Source organism: Mercenaria mercenaria, chromosome 18, assembly GCF_021730395.1.
Source record: "Mercenaria mercenaria strain notata chromosome 18, MADL_Memer_1, whole genome shotgun sequence".
NCBI classification, from domain to species: Eukaryota; Metazoa; Mollusca; class Bivalvia; order Venerida; family Veneridae; genus Mercenaria; species Mercenaria mercenaria.
Window position 1 is genome coordinate 8,476,325 of NC_069378.1, and position 21,159 is coordinate 8,497,483.

The 21,159-nt window shown below is 33.9% G+C and overlaps 1 protein-coding gene across 5 annotated transcripts; it reads right to left on the minus strand.

Moving 5' to 3' along the window:
* Window positions 1-60: 60 nt before the first annotated feature.
* On the minus strand, window positions 61-21,098 carry LOC123537848 (uncharacterized). Of its 5 annotated transcripts, XM_045321714.2 has the most exons (6): window positions 21,067-21,098; window positions 13,859-13,939; window positions 7,764-7,926; window positions 3,108-5,023; window positions 1,657-1,825; window positions 61-800 (listed from the first exon to the last, which is right to left on the minus strand). In XM_045321714.2, exons 3-6 carry the CDS (start codon window positions 7,917-7,919, stop codon window positions 498-500), a joined length of 2,544 nt encoding a protein of 847 aa, XP_045177649.2. In that variant the 5' UTR covers window positions 7,920-7,926; window positions 13,859-13,939; window positions 21,067-21,098; the 3' UTR covers window positions 61-497. The 5 variants fall into 5 exon arrangements, with proteins under 5 accessions (XP_045177649.2, XP_045177650.2, XP_045177651.2 ...); XM_045321715.2 differs by lacking the exon at window positions 21,067-21,098 and having other exon boundaries at window positions 13,859-14,088; XM_045321716.2 differs by lacking the exons at window positions 13,859-13,939; window positions 21,067-21,098 and adding an exon at window positions 10,746-10,955.
* Between the last annotated feature and the right edge of the window lie 61 nt (window positions 21,099-21,159).

The following is a 21,159-nucleotide window of genomic DNA, read 5'->3' on the forward strand; positions in this document are numbered from 1 at the left end:
GTAATAATGACTGTCACATGGTTTTTGAACAAAATGTAAATCACATAAAAAAAAGTCATGTTTTACTTAAAAAAAAACAGTTTTTTTTTTTTTTCAAAAAAATGTATTCAACAACACAACATTTCAGCATGTGTCCCCTTTTCATTACAACTTTCATACAAGTATTGCCCTCGAGTATTTTCAAGTAAAGTAAACTAGAGCCTTAAACCTGTCAGACTATTTGGCTAGAAAAATCTTTAAACTAAGGTAACTTTTACCACAACTGATAAAATATTACAAAAGCTTGTAGCTTGGAATTGCATCCTCATAACTTGTACTGCAAAGTTTCAACAGTAATGCTAAATTCTACAAAAATACTTAGAAGTATTTAATAATATACTGTCAAAACTGTAAAGTTTCCGCTTGGAGATTATCTGGCCACATCACTAAAAATCATAAGAAATAGTCTCACTGGTTTGATTTGCTATCCTAAAACTAATCTGGTCAGGAATAATGTGTTAATCATTTCCTCCAACTGCTAAAGCCTGAGATGGCATGCTTTCAATCCATTTCTTCACATGTTCATTTTTTACACTGTCCTTGGCATGTGTTAACAAGTGTGCATCTCGAATGGATTTCCGACTGTACGTTTTCCCGCAAATCTCGCATGGAAATGGACGGACCTGAGTGTGTTGGAACAAGTGTTGCTTCAGGTTGCTTTGACATTTGAAGCGGAGGTCACAGAACTCACACGCATATGGTGTTTCCCCGGTGTGTTTTCGCATATGTGTCTGCAGTCCCGATGAAATTTTGAATGTTGCCTTAAAGAAAATAAAAACAAAATATAAAATAATGATTTATCTAAATCCTATAGATTAATAAATGTACAACATATATTGGTCTGGTGGATAAGGTGTCGGCCGCTCACTTCAGGGATGACGAGTTCGAGCCCCACTGGGATCACGACAATGACTTCTCATATGACACCAGTACTGGTTTTTCTAGGAAGCTGACTCGAGAGTGGTTCCAATAAGCTTGAAGCTTTCATCACAGTCGAGCTAAAACAACTTAGTATAAACTAAAAATATTAAGTTTTGATATGCCATCTACCTTTACAATGGATCAATAGCCTTGGCTCTTAAGAATAATATTAATACATTTTACTTGCAATAATTAGTATTATCATGCCGAATTCAAACTATATACAGATGAACCTGGCATTAGCAGCTAGAATCTGATGCTCCCATGGCTGGCTGGTCAATGCAGGTTTGACTGTATACTAGTCATTTCCATGATAAAACTGTTATCAGAACGATGTTATGAAAACATGCTACTGGCCAAATAAAAATGTTCTTTTAATTTAAAAACTGAAAATGTCAGTAACAACAGTTTCTCACCCATGTAATTTTTCAACAAATATGTAATTTCAGCAAGACACAATTTTAAATGACATTTTCATTAATATTACTGATATTTCAATTTTCTTAAAACTTGCAACTGTAATGTTACATCTACATTTTATATACAGTTTTTAGTTATCTCTCCTAAAAGGTTTTCTAAAATGAAGTTTTATAACCCTTGCACTGTGCCGACATGTTGTCAATACCCTACTACTGATGCCACATTGCTTATATGGTGGAAAATTTTTAAATGAGCTACAAAACAATAAAAACTTACGTCACAAATGTCACATCGGAATGGTTTCTCCCCTGTGTGTATTCTCATGTGAACTTTAAGAGTACACTTGTGTCTGAATCGACGTTTACATTCGGGACATTCGTATGGTATGTCCGTCTCATCATGCACTCTCATATGCTGTCTGTAATTCCCGGCATCATGAAATGACCTGAAAACAAATAAAACATTTACCTATCGAAACATTTACACATGGTTCTATCTCCATAAAGTAAATATGAGTTTTTGCTTCAACTGATGTTGAAAAACAATCACTTAAATTAACATGTTCATTACCTAAAGTTCTGCAAAGTATACTAGTGTAGTGGCAAAGTTAAAGACCAAAATTCTAAATTTCATGTCTGGATCAAAATGAAGACAAGAACTGAATGTTATTCTTAACAAGAGCAGACGCTCATCTTATTTTTTGTCTCTGTATAATAGAAATATTGTCCTACCCATGATTTTCTTAGTCTAACAGGGGCCATAATTCTTGCAAAAAGCAGGATGGAGTTATGGTTTTTGCTGTGCAGAGTCAGCTTTAAATGGTTAATAACTGCTCCAAGTTTTAAAGCAACAGCTTTGACCATTAATAAAAAAAGTTGACCTAAACACAAAACTTAACCAAGAAATCTAATATTTGCTATGAAAGTCCAAATGGGCCCATAATTCTTGCAAAAAGCAGGATGGAGTTATTTTTCTTGCTGTACAGAGTCTTTGATGGTGAACAAGTGACAGTTTTAAAGCAATAGCTTTGACAGTTTAGGAGAAAAGCTGACCTTAACACAAAACTTAACCAAGAAATCTGATTTTTAAGTCAAAAAGGGGCCATAATTCTTGCAAAAAGCAGGATGGAGTTATTTTTCTTGCTGTACTGAGTCTGCTTTTGATCGTGAACAAGTGTTGCAAGTTTCAAAGCAATAACCTTGATAGTTTAGGAGAAAAGCTGACCTAAACATAAAACTTAACCAGACAAAGCCGACACCAACTCCAACACCGATGCCAATCAGGTGATGACAATAACTCATTTTTATTTTAAAAAATCAGATGAGCTAAAAATCTATACAACAGATTTAATTTATAATTCAATTCCCATTAAGGTCACTACTGGAGTCTTACATAGATACATTTAATGTTACACTGACACAATTATATGTCATGCGACTTCAGTTTTGCATGGTGGAGGAAGACCCCCAGATGCCCCTTTGTGTATTAAATACAACATGGGCAGGCACCTATGTTGAAACACCAACCTTCCACAAGCCAACTTGACTGCTTCCTTACACGAAAAACTTCTACACCCTAAGTGAGGCTTTAAACCCACTGCAGTCAGGGACAAGTGAGTCAAAGTCATCAGCCTTAACCACTTGGGGCCCCCTTCAAGCAGCATTCTTCAAGTGAATTAAAGCCATGATAATTCTATCTAGGACAGATTTAAACTAAGAGTGTCTTACCTGTCACATTCACTGCACTGGTATTTCTTAACGATGTGGCATTTTTTGATGTGCTTGGTTAGGTGTTCAACATGAAAGAATGTTTGGCTGCACACTCTACAGATGTACTTATAAACTGGCTCAGTTCCATGAATCTGTTGTTCATCAAAATCAAGCACACCCACTTGCAGCAGACTGTCAACAATTACCCTGATTTGTTCATTATCTTTTACATAGAATCTCGCACTATTAATATCATCTCCAATTTGTGCTTTAGGTAAACTTTCTATTGGTACAATTGGAAAATGCTGGGACAATGTTTCAAGAATTTGTTCAGGACTCTGTTTTCCATCCAACACAACTAGGCCTTGGGGTGTGCTTGATTCAAGTTTAATTGAATCTAGATTTGATTCATCCATCAAAAATAAATCCTTGCCCTTCTTCTTAGCTGATCTATTTCTGAACTGGTTTGTTTGGTTCATAGTGAATGGTGACCCAGGGATGACACCACTAAATGGAGGAGCAAAATTGTTTTGTATTAGACCATTTTTATGCATCAGTTCTAGATTAAACTTCTGGAAATCATTTGTCATCAGATCATTGGTAAGTCCAGGTTCTGTCTTGATAATGTTGTCATTTTTGTCACTTTTTACATGTTTGCCGCTTTTCATGCCATTTGAATTATTCAATGGCATCATTCCACCATTTAACATAGCATTTTGCATAAGTGCATGAAATTGCATAAGTTGAGCCTGTAACAAATTTTGATTCGGAAACTGTGCTTGCATTTTGTAAACAGTTTCAAATAACTGTCGCATTTGGACAGGATCAAACTGTGCTGCATTTGGTAGCATAGGTGGTAGCAACCCACCATTCGTAGATCCATTTTTCATTACATTTGGCATTGAATTTTGAACAGGTTTTGACAGATCCACAGGCTCGGTGTTTTCAGGGGTTTTGGGTTCAGTCTTAATAACATTTTCAATGGTCTTGTTCTTTGCTGAAGCTGTAAGATCCACTGGTTCCAATGAAATGTTAGTGCCTGATGTAGTTCCTGTATTCCCAACTGATTTAGGAGTGAGATCAAGAGGTGCAATATCATGGGAATTTTCTGCAAGTTCTTGTTTTCCTGGGTCCACTTTGATGTTTGGCTGCACTCCATACTCTTTCATGATTTCATTAATGTCACCGATTTCTTCATTCTTCTCACATCTAACTGGGACAGATCTCTTCCTTCTATTCTTCCTTGCAGATCCAGTGTTTGGTGTACTAAAAGTGGGTGTTGAAACTGTTGGTGTTTCAACAGCTGCATTATGTTCATTCTTAATGCTTAAATCTTTCACAGTGTCAGCTGAAATGTCTGACAGTGCATTCTGACTGACTTCTGTTTCAGTTTTTTCAATTATTTGTACTTTATTCGCATGAACTTCATCAGAATGAGATTCTTTAAATGCAGCTTCGTTTTGTTGATTGACAGACTTTGTCTTTAATATATGAGACAAGGCAGTGTTAAGATTTGATTTTCTTTTTCTCTTGTTTGAACCACTAAGATCTATAACTCCAGTCGGTTCGCTTTTAGACTGAATGTCATGCACAGAGTCTTTTACAGCCTCTTTGGATTTTGATTCATTTTGATTGTCATGGTTAAAATTAATACTGTTATCTGGTTCTAAGACGTACACATAATCTGAACTTTCATCACTTTCAGATTTAACTCCATTAGAATCATCCCCTACATTCTCTGTTACTTCATTCACATCATCGTGTTTAGTCTTTCCCTCTAGCATCTTTCTTAGGGCCGGGCTAATGTTGTTTTCAATATCAGAGCCAACATTGTCATTCAGTTCTACAGTATATTCAAATTCTGATTTTATCCCTGCATAATTCTCCTCCTCCATTGTCGGACTCAAAACTTCTAAGCTTGTTTCGCTATTTTCCTGCAAGTAAAAAGATATTTTCAGGTTTGATGAGCTATCACAGTGGGTGATTAATAATCAGGATCAGGTGTTGTTTTTTTTCTACTGATTTGGGAATGGGGAAAATCTGATGCAAAACATCCAAATTGGAAACCATTGAGTGTTATTTCTTATCAAAATTTTACATCTAGGAAAATCTAGAATGTGTTCTGTAGGACACAGGGTGTACCCCCCACTGGTACATTTGTCACAAATAAGGGGCAATAATTCAAATGTTTGCAGTCTTAATGGGGTATAGCCTCAACAAACATTTTATGGAAAGGATTCATTATTCTAGGCCCTATACTTTTTGAGCTATGAGTATCACAAACAAAAAATCCACTATTTTGGCTATTTCAAGGGCCATAACTCTGTAATAAGAGCTAAGATTCTCAAGAAGAATGTCAAGTGTGCAAGGTCACATCATGTTAAAGACTCCAGCAAGATTTCCTGAATTTATATCTAATACTTTTTCAGCTAGGCACATAATTAGGTGAAAAAGTGCATTTTTTTACTATTTCATGGGCCATAACTTTAAAAATAGGGGATGGAGCCAGCCAAAATATTGGCAAGTTTATATCATGATAAAGACTTATGCAAGTTTTCAACCATTTACATTAAATACTTTTTGAGCTAGATGCGTCACAAGGTGAAAATGTACATTTTTGACTATTTCAGGGGCCATAACTCTAAATATAGGGGGCGGACCCAAATGAACAAGAGCTGTCACAGGAGACAGCGCGCTTGACTATTTCGATGCTGGATAGTGAAACTGGGCACATCTGAGGAAACTAGAGCTGTCACTGGAGTGTTTAATGACTCCAATTGTGGATGAAGATATTGCACAATAGCCTGAGTCTACGTCAAAAATATCAACTTAAAGTAATAAGAGAGGTAAAGATAAAATGTATCAAAACTCTATATAAGTATATCCTAAGCAAAAAGGGGCATAATCCATTAAATATTGGTGCCAGAGTTATGCACCTTGTGTCATATGGTGTGGGTGATGTTGAACAACTATTTTATGTTTGAATCAAATCCATTCAGTAATAACAGAGACAGAATGAAAGTGCATCAAAACTTTAACCTAAAATTCAAAGTAAAAAGAGGGAATAATTAATGAAAAATTGGTGCCAGAGTTATGCCCCTTGCACCATATGGTCTGGGTGATGATGTTGAACAATTATTTTAAGTTTGAATCAAATCCATTCAGTAATAACAGAGACAGAGTGAAAGTGCATCGAAACTGTAACCTAAAATTCTAAGTAAAAAGGGGAAATAATTCATGAAAAACTGGTCTCAGAGTTATGCACCTTGTGTCATATGATAAGGGTAATGATGTTGAACAATTGTTTAAGTTTGAATCAGATCCATTCAGTAATAACAGAGATAGAGTGAAAGTGCATAAAACTTTAACCTGAAATTCTAAGTAAAAAGAGGGAATAATTCATGAAAAAATTGTGCCAGAGTTATGCATCTTGTGTCATATGATGTGGGTGATGATGCTGAACAACTATTTTAAGTTTGAATCAAATCCATTCAGTAATAACAGAGGTAGAGTGAAAGTGCATCAAAACTTTAACCTGAAAATCTATGTGATAAGGGGGGATAATTCATGAAATATTGGTGCCAGAGTTATGGCCCTTATATCAGATGATGTGGATGATGATGAGGAATAAGTATTTCAAGTTTGAATCTAATCCATCAAGTAATTACAGAGATAAGTTGAAAAAAGAGAAAGTGCACCAAAACTTTAACCAAGGTGGGGACGCGGAAAGACGCCGACGCTGGGGCGAGTAGGATAGCTCTCCTTATACTTCGTATAGTCGAGCTAAAAATAGGAGGTGCGCAAGTTCATATCATGATTAAGACTCATGCAAGGTTTCATGAACCTATATCAAATACTTGAGCTAAAAATGTTCAGTAATCTTAAAGTAGCATATTGCCTTTTGTTTCAAATGTTCTAGGTTTCAAAGATTCCATCTTAGCTGAAAAAATAGTTTAAAAAACCCCAAAAAAACAAAAGCTTTAGTTTATACATCATTTATTTAAGGCCAATTGTGAAGCAAGTTCTACAACTTATACTAATCACTTTCGACACCTCATTCTTGATGGAATCCATTGAAACGAGGGTAAGAGAGAAGCCAGTTTCCCTTTTAATGCTGAGTGTCAAGCAAGGGAGCTTACTGATAACATTGTTCATGTCTTTGGTATGATGCGCTCGGGGAACAAACCCACAACCTCTCGCACTCAAGGCAGACACTCTACCACTACGCTATCGAGGCGGACAAAAGCTTTAGGAACTTTAGTTTTGAAACTGGTAGAAACAGTTCGTAAAAATTTCCATTGGGTGTAGGGCCAAACTTCGCCCCCCTAGCCTAACCGAAAAAACAAGGAAAATCACACGACAAGACGAAGCTAACTAACTTGACCTTGACCTTAGTCACCTGGACTGAGTGTGTATTATCAAGTTAATCAATAAATATGGACATCATGTTAATTTATGAAATAAATAAACTACAAAATGTCCAAGACCTTTGATTATTAGATGAATTTTTAAATTTCTAGAAATATTAAGTTTTACAGGTTAACGTCCCATAGAAAAATGTTAAAAATTCAATCAATTGTTGGCATTATTTTTAAATCAGCTACCTGAGCTTTCTAAGTCATCAGTAATTACTGTTCAATTATCTTCCTTGCAGAGGCGAGCACAAATGCTTACCAGTTCAAAAGAGGTCTTGATCCAATTTTCCTTTTCTTCCTCAGAATCAAAATCAGTTGACTGAACAGAATCTCGGTGACTGGATTTACAAATGTGATTTCTTAACTTTGTAAATGTAATGTAACTTCTTTCACAAAACACGCAATAATGGGCCATCTACATACTGAAAAAGACAAAAACATGATATAATTTAAATCAGAAACCTTCAAGCAAAACATGCGACAAAAGACAAGTTTAATAAAGCAATTACATATTCTGTAGCATGATGTAAAGTTTTTTGTTTAGTGAATTAAAGTTTATATTCAAGGTGTATTTAAGTTAAATATGCACATGTGTACAAAGTTCTGATTTTGAAAAAAAAAAGTTCCCATCTAGTACAAGCCCCTGCATCTTGACAAGGTCCCGTTCTCAAAAACTTCTTATGATCAAAGTATGACTTCTTTTACTATAAAATCATGCAGAACATATCACCTCAATTGAGGGTTTGCAAATCTGACTTTAAGATTTGCAGTTTTTTCCCAGCTAACTAAGCTTACCAGTTAACTTGGAACCTAACATTTTTTTTCAATCAACTGTATTATACTTGTCAACAATACAGTTTGACTCTGATGAAAGCTTTGAATGTTTATTTTAATCACTCACTTCCTGGAAAACACCAGTACAGCTGTCATATGAGAAAGCATGGTTGTTATACCATTGGTGCTCAAACCTATGACCTCAGTGTTAAGCTTAACCACTAGACCACTTCTTCCCTTTACCCTTACCCTGCTAAATTTCTATAATTTTTATAATGAGCAAACAGTGCAGACCATGATCAGACTGCATAGATGTGCAGGCTGATCATGATCTACATTGGTCGTTAAGGCAGAATCTGTCATGTCCAGCATGATAAGGGCGTGTTAAACAGAATTTAGCTTATTTCATTCTAATCTGCATACACTGTGTATTTTAACTAATGAATTTAGACAACTTGTAAAAAAAAAAAAACAACAAATTTTTGTTTCTCCTGAGCATGGTCTTCACACACAGGTCTGACTGAATTAACCTTCAGCCTGCTGGCGGCGAATAGTTCTGCCTTTGCGACCAGTGCAGACCAAGATCAGCCTGCACATCCATGCAGGCTGATCATGGTCTGCACTGTTCGCTATTCAGTCAGTAATTTTTCAGCAAACACCCCTTCAGTAAATAAATGGTATTGCCTATATTGAACGATGGACCAGTCCATTTTAGAAATTTAGCAGGGTAAAGGTTAAGAAAAAGTTTGCAATACTCAACATAATATGTAAGAAAAGACTCAAGTACATAAGATCATTGACAATATCCGATTACAACTGCTTACATTGTCATATTTAAAGCAAGCTATAAACACTATGCATTTCAAATACAGGTATTTGGTTGCAGTCACATCAGGACACAATACAATATACTGAGAATGAGAATCGCGCCATATGGTAGAATGTACAACTTGAAACATCCAAAAGCGTTTATTCAGTTCTAGCAGTTTCTGAACTATTACTGTAAAAGCATATATTTACTCAAGGCTGAAAGTCTGGGTTTTTTTACCCTTAGCCTGCTGGCGGCAAGTGATTCTGCCTTTGCGACCAGTGCAGACCAACATCAGCCTGCACATCCGTGCAGTCTGATCATGGTCTGCACTGTTCGCCATTCACTCAGTATCTTTTTGCTAAGCACCCCTTTTAACAGTTAATGGTACTGTCCAAACCGAAAGATGGATAAGTTCATTATAGAAATTTAGCAGGGTAAAAATTTAAAAATCAGTATTACAATGTAGTTTGGAAGATAGTTCCATAGAGAGTTTCGCGAAAAGAACTAATTTGACCTTTAGTTTGCTGGCAGCATGTGATTTTGCCTTTGGGACCAGACGTGCAGGCTGATCATGGTCTGCACTGTTCCCTATTCAGTCAGTAAATTTTCAGTAAACACCCCTTCGAATAATAAATGGTACTGTCCAAATTGGAAAATGGATATGTTTGCTATAGAACTTTAGCAGGGTAAGGGTTAAAGATTTTAGCTTTATCAGCCCCTAAAAGGAGCCCGGCAGAACCATTTGAACAATCATAAGAAAGGTTTATCCCAGCAAGCATCAGGCCAAGTATGATGTAATTCTGACCAGTAATTTCAGAGATGTTGAAGCAGGACACAGGAAGCAGAATGCCGAACCATCCAACTATGTAAATAGCTAACCCTGAACAAAGTTCAGGTGAGCTAAAGCTAAAAATATATATATAACAGCAGCGTTATAACAGCATGTAATTTCAAAGTATTATTTAAGATGATATGAGTATGATATAAAGTATGTATCGTACATGTAGTATATTTCCCTCTTATCATACTGTGTGTATTACATCCTTTATTACATTTTACAGCTTTCTATTTAATTTACAAAATTTATGAAATACACAACCAGCTTTAACAGAACTGTAAAAATTAATGCTCTCCGATATTCCCATTTTGTTTATAATTACTGAAAATGAAAGTACTCTTTTTTTTTTAAAGCTGAAATTTTTTTGATATAATCAGACCCCACACATTCCCCTTTAAGACTGACCATACAGTAGACCGTTACACTATCAGGTCAACTTTTCAAATCCCTTTACATAATAGTGAAATACTTAATCTTCAAAGTCAATAAACAAAAACCTAACTTAATCTTTAGATGTTATATAAAAAATATTTGACTATTAAGCCTGACAGTATTAAGTAAATGCATGCCATGAAAAAAATCCATCCTCATTTTACAATTACATGATGTAACTGGATATGCATGTCACAGAATATTTTATCTGACACTACTCACCTGCTTCACAATAGAATTTTACAAAATATTCCTTCATTATATTCATAAAAGATCAGCACTTAAAGCCTTTAGTAATACCCAGCTATGTCAAACAAAACCATATTAAGCAGACAAGAAAAACCTAATAAATCTATAAAGTGTACCATAAACTAAACAATACTCACCCGTACTATGGTAACGCAGTCAATACTTTATACCAACAAAGAAAAACTGCTGTATATACGACCCGGCAGACTATTGAAAACTATTCTTAATTCTATAAATAGACGTTAATACCATGTCTGTCTTGTATTTCATTGTAATACTGTACTCATAAAGTGTATAGACTCAAAAGTTTAAACTTAAACATTTTTCCGATACCTGTACGAAATTTCAATTCCTAATAGTCCAAAACAACTCACCTGTGAGGGACTTAGCGTGCAGCCATCCGTTAACGCTATTATACTCATGTACCTGCGATTGCTATTGTATTATAATGCCTCTAGGCCCGAGCCTTTGTCATCGAGTGTATCATTATAAAGTACTATTCAAATTGAAAATTTAAGCTCTGGGTATTACTATATTGGGTAATTACAGAGAGAAAATAATCTCTGAAGTTATGTCAATGAGCATGATTCAAAACTTATAAATTTTCTGTCCTTCAAATATTATATATATACCGGTTATGACATAAATTTTATATAGTTTAGATAATGTATACTAGAATAAATGAACAGAATTTTCTTAAGGCGTCAATCGCAAAAACAAAAGTCAGTTCTGTTTGATATATCTTTAACAAAAAGAAGTTATAAAAACTATTGACTATTTACTGTGGTCAGCTAGCAAGTGCCCCTGGATTCTGTACCAATATTAACTTGTTCTCTACTAGAAAGTGACAACTTCACCATACAAAGCAGATGGTGAAACCAAATGACTCAAGCTGTATATCTTTATTTATTATTATTATTAATACACCAGATAGTACAGACACAGAACGATCTGACCAGAGGGACAGAGTGAGATAAAGCCCCCAGTGCAGACAGAGAGAAATCCTTTTTAGATACAGGCCTGTCTGGCTAACTTAGCCTAGCTTTTTGCAGTAGAAAGTCTGGTTCTTTAACATGCCCGGTGTATAGCATTTCCTTCATAAACAAAGAGCATTCATATCATACAATACATTTAAACTTAAACAAGACGTGTTATAATACAAGATTTTATGTACAAGTGAATTACAAATGTATCTGAGAAACGAAATGTCTATATTTTGTTCAATTGTCACCAACAGAATTCCTGTAGAACAGGGCTCAAACATGTCATCTATATTAAAAGTGATAGTGTGCTCTCCATAGCCTACCAGGTAGGCACTTAACCCTTATCATGCTGGACACATTGATTCTGCCTTTGCAATCTGATCATGACATGCACCGTTTGCCATTCAGTCTGAGTATCTATTAACTAAGTTTTAAAAAACAATACAACACATTTTTATGGGGACCTAAGTCAATGTAATGGTTATTTTTTCCATAAATATAATTTGTGAAAAGTGAATATGTAATTCAATACTGACAGTCCACCTTTCTCTCTTATCCATTCTAGACATTTTTTATTCAGCAATTACATTTGTAATGATTGCCTTAAATTATAAGCTAGTTATGAGTAAACTTAAGAAATGTATTGGAAAGCTTTCTTTCAAAGTCAAAGACAACATGTAACCAATAATATTCAGGTTCTTTATGTATAATGTAACTGTAAGAACTCTGAAAGCATTTGACCAAAAAGGTTTTGAGAAACAAAAAGTTAAAAATGGGGCATAATCTTGACAAAATAAAAGTTACAGTTACGTAATTGCCCTGTGTTGTCAGCTCATGATACCCCAAAGACATGTGAGAAGTTTGAAAGCACTTTCTGGTAGATTTTGAGAAACCTGTTTACATGCAAACTTTTGTGACATGTCAAATTTGTTAGTTAATATAGCGTTATAAAGAGAAACTCTATTTGTGACATGATTTTAATCCTTTTGATTGAGGTGATGTCTATAAATCATCATTTTGCAGCTCATTTCATCATTATAAATTTGACCAAGAAATGAGTTATAGCAATTTAATACTTTTTTAATAACCTTCCCTGTTCCGTCACTTGCTGTCACACTTCAGCTCCAAGAAGAAAATGTGCTTACAGATATTAAAACGTGTTAATGACCATAAAAAAATCACAAATTAAACTCCTTAATCATGTCAAAAGTGGTTTAGCGTCAACTCATTAATATAAGAGATGTGTTATCTCCCTTGATTTCCCCTTTTCATATCACTAGTTTATAGTTATGGGAAATTAAATACATAAAAGAACAAATGAGCTGCACCATGAGAAAACCAACATAGTGCATTTGTGCCCAGCATGGATCCAGACTAGCCTGCGCAGATGCGCAGGCTGGTCTGGATCCATGTTGATTGCAAAAGCACTATGTTGGTTTACTCCTGGCGCGGCTCAAATTATTTTAATAAATGAGAACAATTTATAGCTTTAATATTTAATTAAAAAACCCTTGTATTACTGGTATAGCAAATAAAATGTCAAAATCTTAATTTTGTTATTTTTTCAATTCATTTTTCAAATAAATGCAAACTCTTTAATTGCATCGTGTTCAATTTAATTGTTTAATTAATTAACTGCAGCAGCTTCAATTTAAATTAATCTCAGCTTTTAATACTTTGTCTTAATATTAATAAATCATTAAGCATGTAATACTGAAATAAGCATTTTTAAAGTCATCACGATAAGTATAAAACATAGCTTCTAGCAGCTCAGTGGGCAACAAGTCTGTTATTTAAATCAGATAATTATACTCTCAAAGAATTGAAAATAAAATACTCAAATAATTATAACAAAATCCTCTTCTATAAATAGATATTGTTTCACAAACTAACATTTTCCTACATATTTTTCATAAATAAAACAATACCTACAAAAGAATCACATTATACAAGTTTACTAAAGTATTATACATTACATTAAGTCAAACACAGAACTCAAATGTCTAACCGGTTTTTCAAGCTATGGTCAGACGTCAGTGACCACTTCAAAATAATTATACTCCATTCTATTTTCAATATTTTTTTTGTAAACAACTCACCTGCTCTAGGCTGTTAAATGTTTTAAACATTCCTAATTAATGCCTATTTCTGTAATGCCACAGTTTCAAATTTTTTTATCACTTTCATAACATCATTTACTGCACATAAAATCTTAACAGTGACTTCCAAACTCATAAAATTAATTGAAAAATAACATAAAAACTCACCTGTATAATATATTGGTCATCCTGTTTGTTTAGCTGTGTATAAACTTGACCACTGTCCACTCTCAAATCTCTGGCCACAATCTGTTGAAAGATCAGCAAACAATGGATATTAGTACAAAATCTAAAGCATGTGGCCTCAAGGCACATTTCTCTTTTCATACTCATATCAAACTCATTGTTCAAATACATAGTTGACTAACTTGAGAATTACCCAACAATAAAACCTGTGAAAAATACTGTAAAATGCTTTCTTTTGTGATAAACCTATTGTAGTGGCAATTTTGTTTTGAATAGTTGCCACGGTGAATAGTGTTTAAATTGGGATGACATGTATAATGTTTTTGAATAGTCCTGAGTAGAGGTGTCAAATATGTGAATTATAATACAATGACATAGTTTTATATTGATTATTTTGTTTGTCTTGTGAGGTGAATAGGTCTTAGTCACTTTTTAGTTTTTATATGCTTTCATGTTTATTGAAATAATTGAAGACATAAAATGATACAGCAATTTTCTGAATTGCAAAATAAAATCGGTAAAGTAATGTGCATTTACATCAAATATTTTACTGTCTGGTGAGCAACATTAACAGACATCTTCATTTATATGTTGAAAAAGATAAAATTGCCTTTTTTCACATATAAAGTTCACAGTAATTTTCCCAATTGTAAAAATACTCCAGTTATAACAAATATGAGCTGAATCAAAAGAAAAAAAAAACAGGAGATGCCTGTTACGAAAATTATTGATTGCTTAACATGTTTATACACATGTCTGCAGTATATTAATTAAACCTTATAGTTCCCATAAAAAAAAGCTCTCATAATTACTTTTAAAACTTGCTGAATATATTTTATCAAAGAATCAATTTTTTATTGCAATAATACAGACACAATTCCAATATCCAAACTTTCACTTCATTCTGTTTAGAATTGATAATTTTCATCTTTAAAATTGTATTTTTTTTTTATTTCTGATTTCTTTATACTTCCGCCAAATTTTATGAAGGTGAATTTTGTTGTCTTAATTCAAAAACAATTTGACTTAAAAATTAATTTATATACAATGCATGAAGTCAATATGCCTTTATGTAGACAATCTGTAGCTATGAGACATAACTAAATAATACATAGGAATTTGACTGAAGTGACTTCAAATTTACCAAGACACAAACAAAGCCTCAGCATGACTGTCAACTTGTAACTTAAATGGAGTGAAAGTAAATAGACTGAGAAGGAATTATGATTGGACATAAAAATCTGAAAGAGCCAAAATTCCAGAAAAGGGAGTTTGAGATACCAAGTTCCAGCTGTGACTGCAAATTTGCTGGATTACTATAACGAAGTTAGTTAACCCTTACCCTGCTAAATTTCTATAATGAACTTGTCCATCTTTCAATTTTGACAGTGCCAATAACTGTTAAAAGGGGTGCCTACCAAAAAGATACTGAGTGAATCACAAACAGTGCAGATCATGATCAGGCTGCTTGGATGTGCAGGCTGGTCATGATCTACACTGGTTGCAAAGGCAGAAACATAAAAACAGCAAGTAAAATGATGAAATTTTGTTTCCCTTGACCAATTTATCTAAACTGCCATTCATTTTTCTGACTGTCTGAAAAGAGAACATTTTAATCAAGGCTTCAATTTTACCAGGACCGAACTTTCGCCTATCTGTAAACTTCATGCTTTCCACTGACTAAATCACTAGAAAAATAAAAGTTCTACTAACATATTTACTGATGTTCACCCTTCTAATAACGTTTTTTTTTAGTTCCACATAGATTAGACAAAAGATTACCCTGCAGTGTATTATATCAGGACCAAGTACAAATCACATGATTTATTTTTCATCACATGAACCAAAAATAAAATGACACCCCACACATATTGGTTGGAAATTTATTTTGGGATTAATTTTTTGATGCATTAGATTAAAACAGGAAGTATGTCTATAGGACACTCATGCCCTCACCTCCTGTCACTGTACAGTCAAGCATTACTTGTTGACAATGCAAGAATAAGTAAGTTTTATTTTACCTTAGGTTCGGACTATGAGTCATCATGGTGGTGAGGTGGGTGTAGGACATACGAATTTTGGTAACAGAAATTACAAAAAAAAATTGGAAAACATATTTTAATTTTCAAGCCTCCTCATTCATTATCACGGTGACAAGTTGAGTAGAAGTCCAAAATATTCTGTTCCCATTTAATAATTTAGAATATAAAAATAAAAACACTGTTATGGTTATGTAATTAAACTATGAAGGAGTTAAAGTTACATAGTGTAAAGTCAAATGGGTCCAATATATTTAATAGCACTTATTCTTAAAATAGTTGGCTACACCTTTAATATGTTGTAACAACTGGGGCCACAAAAGTGCCCCAGATTAAATAAATATAATTAATTTGAAATTCAAGTGTGTCCTTAATAAGGCAACAAAAAATTCTTGTCTATGCTCTATGTACTATTATGTTCAGCGGCTTAGCTAGGGGTTTGTGAATGTGTATGCAAATCATCTTAAAGGGGTCCAGGAAATTGTTGTTTTTTAGAACGTCTGTGGTGCAATCTGGAAGCATTTCCACAATAAAACTGAGCAAATACATTTTAGAAAATTTATGTTTAAGTTGTCATTTTCCCACTTCCATTTAACAAGTCTGCTCATTCTTAGACATGCTTATTGTCAAGATTAGATAAAACACAAAGAGGCAGTCATCTTTAAAAGTTTCAAACAAGATACTGCTTTCTGCACTTCTTTCGGCTAGAATTTATATAACAAAACAAAACTCATTGGCATTATTGTCTGAACGAAAATACCTTACTATACTGACACATGAAGATGATTAAATTTTGTCAGTCACTGGTAAACCATCTGGTTCAAACATTGTGAAACCTTTACCATGCTAGAAAAATTAACCCTTACCATGCTGGACTCAACTGATTTTGCCTTTGCAACCAGAGTAGATCATGATCAGCCTGCACATCTGTGCAGTCTGATTAAGTTCTTCACTGTTCACCATTCAGTCAGTATCTGTTTTGGTAAGCACCCATTTAACAGTTAATGGTACTATCCAAAATGAAAGGCGGGCAAGTTCATTATAGAAATTGAGCAGGGTAAGGGTTAATGTAACAAAAAGTTTAAGTAATAAGTTGTTCAAAGTTGCAGATGACAGAGAAGCATACATTCATATTGAAATGGCAAAAAATGGTAATTTTAAGAGTGTTCGATAAGACCTTTGCATTATGATAAATGATTGATGAAATAAATCAAATTGTATGGAAAAAATAACGTAATTTATACAAATATCAGTTGTCATAAAATGCACTTCATATTAGATTATGAAATAAGATCTATATCTTCATGCAGATTAAAGTACTTGAATTGATGAGGGAAACAGACTATATGAACAATATAACTGTTGCTTCTCAGATATATATAGTCTTTTTGGTGAAAATAGTTTACCCATTTCGTATAAACGTACCTGTCGCATTTTTAAATTGATTAATTGGCGTTACATTTGCTTTATATTTCATACATTTTGGTATGATTCTATTTGAAAATAAAGAAATATAACACAAAATGTTTAAGTTTTGTATAGAAAAACTTTAATTTGAACATCTAACATAAAAATAGAAATTGTAATGTATCTGTTTTATTCAATATTTATGATGTATTCACCTCAGATAGCAGTTGAACATCATCTTATTTTATTTTGTACAATATGTTTATTTCGTTAATAAATAAATGTTATTTTGATAATCATATCATTAAACATTCAAACTGTCAATAGTCATTCTGGAACATGCAATACCCACCTGAGTATTTGAAGAGAATAGATGTTGTAACGTATCTGTTGTCCAAATTGCCGACACAAAAGGTACGCAGTCAATATACAAATGATTGACACATATTGAAAAAGGCGATGTTTTATTCAAGATGTATATCATTAACTAATCATTTGAGCATACCAGTTTAGTAATTGTCCCGATATTCAAATTTCAGTACCATGCAATTTTATTTAACCCTAGATCGCCGACATAGATTTTTGATCTCATGTGCATGTGTTAAACATCTGATTTCGAAAATTAGTTATCTCTATTGGACATTTCAGTGCATTTTTAGACAGTGTAAAACATGCCTCCTTCATTTTGAAAGCAAAATAATGATAATACCAAAAAGTATAAAAAGTTGAACTGTGCCGACATGTTTAAATTGGAGTTGCTCCTCTATCTGTAGAATGGATGCCATGTACAACAGTTAAGATCAGGGTTTTTTTTTTCTGCTGTTTTTATAGTCCTTATTGGGCTATATTCCCAATGCTAAAAAGTATGTATTTTTCCCAAAATTCCCATGGACATGGACAGTTTTGTAATGGCAGTATGTTAAAGAGGGTGTACAATGTGAAACAGGTGCTTAAACACATTCTTACTATATACTATGGGACTAAATATTTCCCAATTCGGAACATTTACGCGTCAAAATTCCCAATTTTTTGGGGTATAGGCTATGTTCCAAAAACAGAAAAAAAAAACCTGAAGATGCATCAGCTAGCACCCACGAAACCAAACTTGCAATGGATAAATTTTTTTTTTGAATTTAGTCATTTATGCAGGTCAAAATTTGATCAGACACAAATTCTAAGTTTAATTTCGTTTTTGTGCTGTATCTCCTAGCTGCTTTAACACCCTGGAGAATCAGCTCTACAGAATGAATTACATTGTCACAAAATGGTTAGTTACAGACTCACATTCACTCCGTAGAGTTGATACCATGATGCGTAAATTATTTCGAAATTTTTTATCTTCATTGTCACAAAATGGTTAGTTACACACTCGCATTCATTCTGTAGAGATGATACCATTATGCCTAAATTATTTTGAAATTTTTTACCTTCTCGGTCACTATTATATACTCCTGGTTTAGCCCCCATTCATTCCGTACAGTTGATACAGTGACTCCTAAATTATTTCCATTTCTCTTTACTCTCACTATCTCAGTCACTATTATATACTCCTGGTTTAGCCCCTGGGGTCAAAACCAGGAGTATATATAAGGCAATGATGATAGACTTTTCAATTCTCAGGTCCATTCTTTTTGACGAGTAGTCACAGTATAAACTCTACGGAATGAATCTAATCAAATTAAATAGTTAGTTACAAAACACATTAATTCCATAGAGTTGATACCATGATGCCTAAATCATTTAATTTTTTTTTTGTCTTTTCCCATTGTCTTATACTCCTAGCCTCCATAACTGCCATCTTTGCTTTATACTGGTACTGATGATAAACCCGGACAGATGATAAAGTCGACCACCTTGGAAATGTTTGATTGCAATCAGTTATTTATAAAATTGAATACACCATCTAATAGTTTCCATTTACAACACCAACTGGTGTAAATAAAAACAAAATTGGTAAATATATTGTATAAATAAATGACTCACATTTATCTGTATAAAAAATATTTAGTACTGGGGAAGAGGGTGTTTTTTTGCGCATGCTCACTGTCGCCACATGAAGGCCTGACATTGAGTCACTTTTCATTACTTGATCAGGAATGACTGTTGCAGCTTTTTGGGGAAAGTTTCAATATAATACTACGAAGAAAATTTTGTAAATGACAAAGTGTTCGAATTTATCATCAGTCAACTTACAGTCCCCATTTTACTAACCCCTTTCAGGGCCTCACTTCGTGTGAGTTTGATAACTAAATATAAATTTGAATTATGTAATGTTTTCAGCAAATGTTAAGCTTTATTTTGATACCAACCATTGATTATAATATAAATTGCAGTAATAACAAAGAAATATCTTTAAAAATGATAGTCGGCGAATTGTAATAAGGAAAGAAGTTTATGAATTTTTCATCTAACATTCATCTTTCATCTAACATTTTTCAAATTGCAAAACTAAACACCGCACTTTGACAATTTAAATGGTTCTCTTTTAATTTTTCGCAAAGGTTTCGTAGGGTTGCAATTTTGTTTCGTTTATCCTTAGACAGCAGTAGTTTGATGAAGATTCATGAAGCGGTTCATGAGAAGAGGTCATTAAACGTGTTTATATTTTTAGCTAGATTGGTCCCTATCCCCATTTGTAACAAAATAGCAGGAGACTTACGATATTGTTACACATCGAGTTTGATAAAAATCCATTACATTTTAGTGGTTAATGCGAAGAAAGGCATATCTACTTTTAGCTATAGTGGTCCCTAATAGGGCCCAAATTCCTATAAAAATAAATTTGGAAGAGGACCTTATAATGATGCTCCAGACCAAGTATGACAAAGATTCACCAAGCTGTTCATGAGACGCTGTATAAATAAAATCTGGAAAGTAGATCCCTCGGAAGCACCGAAAACAAGGCAAACAGTAAAAATTGCAGACTCGGTTTGATTGAGTCAGTTCATGAGCAGTAATGGAAAAAGCAACACTGCCCACGCTCCCTAGCACCGGCTTAAGCGGTATTCAATCTTCAAATCTAAATGAATTGAAATCAATGATCCCGAAGAACCAGAAAATATTACAACACTGAGAAGTCAAAGGCATTTCTAGTTTTAGCTCTAGCAGCCCCTAAAAGGGGTCAAATGTCCCAGCTGAACAAAGTTGGCTGCGGGCCTAATAAAGATGCTACAAATCAAGACTCTTATCACACCCTTATTCATGTGATACGCAGACCGTATTCAGCTCTTTCTTTAATTTGATATATGTTGGTATTTGAACAGGTTTTTATCATATTTATTAAACTTACTTATCATTTTGAGATATATCAATATTCTTGCTAAATATACTGAGCCAAAGTTAGCTTTAAAACTGTGAACAGCGTCGTTTAGGATAAACGCTTTGTCTACATTTCACTCAGCGTAGCACAATCAACAGAGTGAAAGAAATCGACACTCCCGTCCAATCAGACAGAGTGTTGCATAAATCTTCCATTTTGATAAATTATCTATAATGCGTTATCGAGCAGTTTGATTTGCAAACTGAAGTCACGTGGCATAGGTAACGAAAACGAATTTAGACGGCGTCGCCGAAAAATGTTACAGGTAAAACACCTCATTTTCTGTTCGGGTTTATCATCAGTGCCAGTATATATACATTGTACTCCTGGTTTAGCACCCGGGGGCTTAGTGGCAATTTAAAAAACAAACAAACAAAAAACACTTCTATTGCATTCTATTCTAGTCTGTTTGCACTTTTAATTACCTGGCTCTCATACCTGTTGTTTTCGTTTACAAATGGAGTCACAGCTATCAAGGGAAATAACTCAAATTTTAAACTTAATTTTACTTGTTTAGA